This window comes from Diadema antillarum, unplaced genomic scaffold (genome assembly GCF_040938485.1).
Source record: "Diadema antillarum isolate AM-2024a unplaced genomic scaffold, OU_Dant_1.0 seq00001948_RagTag, whole genome shotgun sequence".
In the NCBI taxonomy this organism is placed as follows: domain Eukaryota; kingdom Metazoa; phylum Echinodermata; class Echinoidea; order Diadematoida; family Diadematidae; genus Diadema; species Diadema antillarum.
The window spans coordinates 57,875-66,516 of NW_027272608.1; the positions used below are offsets into that span (position 1 = coordinate 57,875).

The window sequence follows — 8,642 nt, forward strand, 5'->3', positions numbered from 1 at the left end:
GATTTTCCCTGTATTTTAAATAATCTGGGACTTTCTAATCTTCTCCGTCAGTAGGAAGTAAGATAAAACCTTGAAGATGTTTGCATCACGTATAACTATGTTCGGATTTGTTTGTTAGTTTGTTTGTTTCTTTTTTCTGTCACAGATGTCGGATATGATATCATTGTCGTGGTTCTTCCTGCTGGAAATAACACAGTGTCCCACAGTGTGAAATCTCTTCACATTGTTAAATTCGAGCGATTTAACATTGTGAACACATTGTGAATCATTACTTCACAGTGTGAAACAAAGCATGACTGTGTGAACACTCTGTGCAAAACCACACCACAGTGTGATATCATCTTCACACTGTTAAATTCGAGCGTTTTCACATAGCCGACTATCGTGACTATGTGAACACACTGTGAACACACTGTAGAACACTGCGGTCTTTCCAGCATGGTTTGTCATGTCTGGGAAGGAATTATCCTTGTCTGATGTCGTAACATAATATTGCTCCTTAAATGGAAGCCGGAATTTAATGCCGTCAATCCAAACTAATCCCATGAATGGACATTTTACTCGGTAATCTAAGACGATGTGATTTGAAAGGGGACAAACTATCACTTCGTTTTGTGGCAATTCTCGCGCCGATGTAATCTTCAGTCACTCAGTTGCTTCCTGTTTGTATTATGATATGTTTCAAACAGCAGTGTTGATTCCAACAATACGGACAAACTTACACATTTAAGTACAGCATTCAAAATCTAAATTCTTTGGTGAATAGAGGGTCCAATTTTCTTCACCGATGAGTAACTTCATGATTTCTGCGTTCGGAGGTACCACCTCCCTTGGAGGTACAGAGCAAACCAAAGGAGAGTTTTGTTGCAAAACGACACAAACAAAAACGTTTCGATCATTTACATCTGGGAGCGAAAAATAAATGTTGATTTGAGTGATGAATAGACATGTTGCAGAACAAGCTAATGAAGAAAGTCAAGCTAAATAGCTCATTCATGTGCAATGATTGAATTCAAACAAAGTTCTCGTACAATAATCAATAGCTGTAATACATTTTTCTTTTCTGGGTGGGAGGGATTTTCCTAGTCTTTACAACCATCTGAAAAGCAAATTATATTGAATTAAGGAACTAAGTAATCTCATGCGTAACGCTTGCCTAATATAAAGCAGCTTGTTCTTTATACAATTTTGTAACTCATCATCAGCCTATCATGGATTGCGAAAGACCTGTGCTAAATGGAAATTAAGATAAAGTGCATCAAAACTAACGCCAGATCTTTTTATCTCTTAAAATCGTTTCATTTGTTATGACGGTACTGGAGTTGAGTTTGTTAATGACGTGTCAAATCGTATATAGGTGACGTGGAGAAGATGGGTCCGTGCGTCAATCGAGAAATGTAAGATGAGATGATAGTAGTTCAACCATACAGGAAGAAAATAACCGGACGCTTGTATTTTGTAAGATGTTGAGAGCCCTGCCGTAGACCCCCTGCGACGCCTAGGACGGGATAGCTCTTCCGGGTCATGAAATGCACATCTTGCCCTAATTGACACTCCTCTAATTGACAGTCTCTCGACCCCCCCCCCCCCCCCTCCCAATGACAAAGAATAAGGTTGGACATGACCTTTACTGGATTTCTGAGGATTGGAGCAGGAGGGGGCCGGGATTGACTATGTCCGTCAAAATTAAACAAAAACTCTTTAAGTTGTACACATCCTGACCGCGGACTCTGACCTTGTGACGGTTGTAACGGTGCAATCTTGGACATTTCCGACCACTCCTTAAGGCAATGAGGGTACAGGATATTGGCTATTTTTCGCACACTCTGTAACGATATCAATACAAGAAGTGGTCATAAAGAAATATGATAAATAAACACAAAATCTGAGAATATGACATGCCATAAGGAAAAGGGCTCCGTATAAAACGTCTTTGATTTTATCTCATTTACAGAATATGACAATAATGATATTGATGGCAACGATAACGATGATGTCAATGGTGGATGGTTGCAATTATTGGCGTCATATTAGGAATTATAATAGTATTGGAAATAATGATTCTAAGAATGTTAATAAAGTTTAACAGCCATTGTAACTATCATATGATAGTTACAACGACGGTTATTATTATTACTATTATCATTACTGGCTGACTTGTCAGTTATGGTATGATCGTTATCATAAGTATCAAGATGAAAGGTCCTCAAATGATTATAATCAACATTGCAATGTTTCGTTGGTATGTTGATGTCATTTCTTTTAACATGGACACTATAAGACAATACCAGGATAACGCTGTAATTAGTTCAATTCATTTCAAATTTTTTTTTATTTCATTTTTCGACAAATCATTGTATGCACATCACTTTCTTTGGTAACAGAAAATAAGGTAAGAGAAACTGTGTAAAATAAAGAGTATACGACACTATTGTGGAACCATTATGATGATTATGCATTGTCATGAAAACTTAAGTGATTAGAGTGAAGTATACAATACGCAAAATGCGAAAAATGGAGGGACCCACTGAAAAGACAAAGTTTGTAGAATGTGAGCCCATCTGGAGAAGAACATCAATAAAAACACAGAAAAAACAGGTCTGAAAGCCCACTGAAAAGACAAAACAACAGACACAAATACACAAGAATAAAAAAGAGACGGCATTGGGATAGCAATAACACTACTAAACGAGAATTAGCTATGAGACAAGACAAGATGAGACAAAACTATAACATAACAGTAAGACAACGGAATAGACAGTTCTAGGAACGCGGGAAATGACTTATACCACAAAACAAACAAGAAGCACACGTGGTCTGTAATTTTCATTCATAAGTCCTATGAGCACTCGTCATCGTTTCCGATATCGCTACGGATGAAATCAAATAATACTCAATCTATAACGTCAATATTTCTTTCGGCTTAGTCATATAGCTTGCCCGGCGCCAATATTAAGATGTCATGTAATCCTTTAAAATGCCTCCTTAACTCGAAATAATTGAATGATTTGATTAGAACTATGTGTAGACAGGGTCGCATTCCCTCGAATCCATTCCACTAATTAGTGCGTTATAATAGATTATGGGACGCTATCGTGTTACTAACACTCTTTGTTGTTTGGTTTATTTTCCTACTAAAAGAATAGTGAGTCATATTGGGCTCCTTGTTGGGTTTCATTTTTGCATATCGCTGAACCAGCTTTGTGCTCAATAGGGATCGGCATTCAACCAAAGCGGAGAGGAGAAGCTATTAGAGGCAAGGGGCTTTCCCTTATGATATTTTGATACGATAATATATGATATCATAATCATGATTATGTGATATGACATATGCGATAATACATAAGGGATAATGGATTATAAATTATTATACGTCTTGCATCTAAGTGATGTACAGTTCTACCCGAGAATAGGTTTTGAATCAATAACATGCATACCTTTAGTTTGTAGCAGTGTTCCTCTTGAATGAAGGAAGCGTAGGTTGAAAACGTCTTTGATTTCCGGGATTCTTCGAAAATAATATATCTTTAGCAGCGAGCAAAATCATGTTACTTGCCGGCTAAAACGCATGTGCACAACCACTGGCAATGATTTGAAATCGAGTGCTTTGTGTAAGACCGCGGGGTTTGATTTACAATGCCTGGTGCCCTGTATCGTAACAATAACTTTTATCTAAAAAAATAAATAAATAATAAAAAAATAAATAAATATTGTGCCTTCTTTAAAAACAGAGACTTCCAGAAAACTACTGTTGCGTTTGTGCTCCACGGTTGTGTTTGTGCACCATCAGACAATAAGGAGCTTTAGAGTTTAGACGCGCGGACGTTCAAAGGGAAAAAAACAAAACATGATCTGAGCGTGCGCAGTAGCGCGGGTCATTATACTGCGCACGCTCAGATCATGTTTTTTTTTTCCCTCTGAACGTCCGCGCGTCTAAAATCTAAAGCTCCCTATTGCCGCATAACCGCCTTGTGCTTTGTGCAACAGCTTTTTTGTTTTTCATTTCATCATGTCATTCTTTGTGTATCACCAGCTGTGGATTTTCATTTTGTCACATTGTGTTTTGTAGAACACCTGGTAATTTTCACATCTGTACGTCGTGATTTGTGTAACACTGGGGATTTTCGCGTTGTCACGTTGCGTGTTATGACACGTGTTATGGGCTGAGATGACAAACACTGACGCCTGTAGTCGAAAGCTTATAGTGAATGCGTCACTTATCTTTGTTGTTGTTGTTGTTTTTTCGAAATTAAAAGACAGGAGCACGGCTTTGTTTCGGTGTTAGAGGGAAGACGACGTGACGCATGCGCATAGCTTTCATGTTGAGTTTCTGTTACATCCACCGACTCATACCCAACGCATGTCAATACTTGGGATGCAATTTGAATGCAGTAGTCGTTGCTACATCGGGCACTCCTCTGGCAAGCTTTCTGATTGTAAAGGAAAGTCCTTGCTACAAAGGCATGCATAAATTTGAGTATGTGAGACATGTTACGTGGTCTATAGATAGCGTCTTGACATGAAAACATGCTTTACTTGGAGTGCAATCAAAGCTGACTTTCACTACGTGAACCGGTAGGATATTTTCCAACGTTGTTTCTTATCATGAAACGTAGTTTCTTGATGGACCTCAGTATCGAAAGGACTATGTAATCACGTTCTACTATCAATAATGAATCTCTGTCAAAAAAAAAAAAAAAGAAGAAGAAGTACAGTGGCGTGTCGAGATGGGCCGCGTCACCGCTTGCCAGCCAGCCAGAATGGAAACACCGCCCTCGCGCGACAGTCATACTCCACAATTAGACTAACCACTAATTCCTTGATCAGAGGCCCGGAGTAAGGGGTCTTTATGAAAAAAAAAGAAAAATGGCACAGAAGGAAGTTTAGATTTAGACAGAGAGTTCCGGAGGTCAACTCCCTGACTTTTGTTTCAGAAAGCGAAACATGGCAAAACAAACCTAAAAGCTAAAATTGTTTTGCTTTGTGTTTAGAAGTACGTTTCAATCTCGTCTGTCCAATTTGTACTCCATTAGTTTCCATCCTTCTCTCTTTCTTTCTGTCCTGATTGAATTAACTATTAACCCTCCACGTGCCACATTAATTTCTAATACCCATAGCTCTCTGTGTGAAATTTGTGCACATTTCATTCATTGGCACCGGAAATGGTTGATCTTTGTTTTCTCGGTAAACCTTTGATACATCTTTCTATTTCAAGCAGTTAATAGCTTTCTATTCCTACATGTATATCCATGCTATCAATGAATCTTCATTCCATTTTATTTATTTCATGTCCAACAAACAAAAATACAGTTACAGTAAGATATTGACATGATCACACAAATTAAAACAACAATGAAATAAGAGAAACTACACTGAAATGAAGTCAAACAAATGTTACTTTGATAAAGTAACTACAAAATAAAATAAATAACAATCAAAGTAGAGCTTGTATTTTGCAGACACCTCATAAACAATGCCTATAATATACTTACTGAAATAACAAACTATGCAAGTCGCCTAAAAAGATAAGAACAAAAGAATAACATACACACACTTACAACACAAAGACACACATACGAACACGACACAACTCTCTTGTCAACAAAAACAAAATACAAAACAAAAGGTAAGCAAGGAAAGAGCAACAGGAATAGATTAAAGAGAACAGGGGTGTTTCATAAAGCTGTTCGTAAAGTTACGAACAACTTACGAGCGACTGGTGATCAGTTCTTGTGCTGAATTATGGAAATTCTGATAAGTACAGCACATCAGAACTGATCACCAGTCGCTCGTGAGTTGTTCGTAACTTTACAAACAGCTTTATGGAATAGGGCCCTGGGATATAGTTAACAGTTAAAGGATAAGGAGTTTTATAACCAGCATTCAAACGAAAAACGCAGATATACACATACATATTCTAAATCATTTGCTTATTTCAGTCTCACTTTAAGCTCTGTAAATATCATCAAAATTAAGATCATCTCCATCGTACCTGCAATGTTGTGTTATGCAATAATACCTGCATTATGATAATTCTAATCATCATTGTAACCCAGTTTTGTTTGTTTAATGCTTTTGTGAACACTAAGTGGAAGTAGATTCAAATGAATTAAAATCAAATCATATTATATTCCCAAATATTTCACCAGCTTAATCTTTATAATTCCACGCACAACTCAATTTTCTTGATGCTACAAACCAACTGGTAAACCCTTTGCAACTGTTGTGCTAAACATGTAAACCATTAATCATTGTTGCTACTACCGGTTAACTCTTCTCTATCATACTTTAATTAGCTCTACTTCTACCTTTTTTTCCTCTTGATTTGCTGCAGATATTTTAACGATGTGAAAAATTGGCTCGAGGCGGAGTTCTACTGCCGGTCGTTTGGGTCCGGTGGGTGCATGGGACAGACGGGGCAGGCTCACCTCCTATCAATTCACTCGCAGGACGAGAACGACTTTGTCTACTCGTACTTCGACACCGTCAGGAATCGGCTACCTCCCGCCATCGGACCGATCAGGGTACGTTGATGGCTTCGGTCACACCTGTTTGATCCCCTGCGCACCAACTGTATTAATATCCATGGGGTCTTTGTTTCTCTTTTTGGTTTTGGTTTTGACGAAATTGGGTCATGAAAATTTAATGAAAATCTTTATAGACACGAATTCATACACGACTTTTGTAATTTATAAAGATATTGTGTATTCGTATATGAGATGAGTGTATGTATTAAAGGAGAAATCCAGTCCATATATAAGTTAATCTGATTTTAAAAAAGAGTGATATCTTTCCACAGTAAAAAATTGACTGAAATCGGATTAAAAATAAGCAGGTTATCACATTTTGAATTTTGCTAATTTCTGCAAAACATTTCTTGTACAGTGGCAATGAATATGCAAATGAGTGAGCTAACCATGTCATAACCTCATAATTTTCCATTGATGTGTACAACAATGGTGATCAGTTGGATATACAAGGATTTGAGCCTCGGGCATAATTGCGTTTGAATAAAAAAATGGAAATTTCAAAATTTTATGTACAAACTATATGGCAAGTTGTGAGGGGCTGACATGCTCACTTTGCCATTTGCATATTCATATTAACCGTTCCAAGAACTGTTTCCTGAAAAAAATAGAGAAACTTCAAAATATCATAAGTTCCTTTCCGCTTTTTTCCGCTTTCAATCAAAATTATACCGTCGTATCATTTTACTCTTTCTTATCAGACTATAACTTATATTTGGACTGCATTTCCCCTTTAATCTAATGTATGTATGTGTATGTCTGATGTATGTATGTATGTATGTATGTATGTGTGTGTATGTATGCACGTATGTATGTGTCTGTATATATAATTCAAATAGGCCTATCTGTTGTACGTATGTTTGTAAGAACGAGTGTTTATATGCATAAATGAATGTTTGTATGTTCACATGTTTACAATGTGTATGACTCACAAACATGAAAATGGAATACTCGCATACACCTGGTAATCATTAAACCAACCACAGGATGTAGCGAAACAGTGCATTGTCTTGGCGTTTCTGTTGCAAAAAAAGAAAAGAAAGAAAGAATGTGATACACGTATGAAAAATAGATATGCGCTCTAACTAAATGACGTAATATGTTGACTTCACTCTCATACAGGATGAGCGCCTGTGGCTTGGATTAACAGATTTCAAACAGGAAGGATTCTGGGTCTGGTCCGACGGCACCCTAGTCGACTACGCCAACTGGCGCGAGGGCGAGCCCAACAACGATCGCGGCAACGAGGACTACACGCAGATGACCGTCGAGATCAATCACGAGGGCAAGTGGGTGGACGTCACCGACGCCCACAACGACTACATCACCCATTTCATTTGCAAAATGCCGCGGTAGGAGCGCCATGAACTCGACCCCGCCCCTACCCAGCGTCCCCTCTCCGCCCCGCCCCGCCCCCTGCCCCGCCCACTGAGAAGAGCGAATATTCTCACAGCACAGACTCTGTCACGATCGACTTGGGGCAGGGAAAATTCTTACGTCCGACTACTAAGTATATTACGTCGACACGTGTTTGTTCCAGAAATCACACCAACACCGTGGAAAAGCATTCTTGCAAGTGGACTGACTTTGAGAATTTGAAACCCAAATTAAAGTAATGAATTAGTCCATTCAAGCAATGAAGTAATGCGTGTAATCCTAAAAACATCAATCAGTAAAATTATTCAATTTAATCCATCACATGTTTCCAAAAGCCACACAACTGTGGTTAAGGTTATTTGTTCTTCAGTCGTATGTAGTCGACAAGTATGCTCGGACTGAATTTTATCTAATTTTAAGAGTACAAGTCTATAATAGCTCTAATTCTTTCGCGGCAATACAAAAGATATCGACGTGAACTTAGAGAATTATGTGAGATTTTGATACTAATCAACCTAGCAGGGAATAGGTATGAAACGAAATACGAGTAAAAAATGTGTGTGTTATCTCATAAGAACAAAGTCTTCCATGAATGTATTTTGAAAACGATAAGATACACTGAGAGTATTAACGGAGTCGATTGGGGATATTGGTTATTCCTGATTAATAAAAGCCGTCGTAAAATCTCAAATATCTTCCCCTAAACCTGTTAGATATCTAATTTGAAACAGCTTTGTC

At 37.9% G+C, this 8,642-nt stretch overlaps 1 protein-coding gene across 1 annotated transcript in view; it reads left to right on the top strand.

Annotated features, from left to right (window-relative positions):
• Nucleotides 1-7,883, top strand: part of LOC139713324 (echinoidin-like) — a 30,708-nt gene extending 22,825 nt beyond the window's left edge. The window contains exons 2-3 of the mRNA XM_071625068.1: nt 6,335-6,524; nt 7,650-7,883. Of these exons, the coding sequence (XP_071481169.1) occupies nt 6,335-6,524; nt 7,650-7,883 (424 nt within the window). The remainder of the gene's footprint in view (nt 1-6,334; nt 6,525-7,649) is intronic.
• The last annotated feature ends 759 nt before the right edge of the window (nt 7,884-8,642 follow it).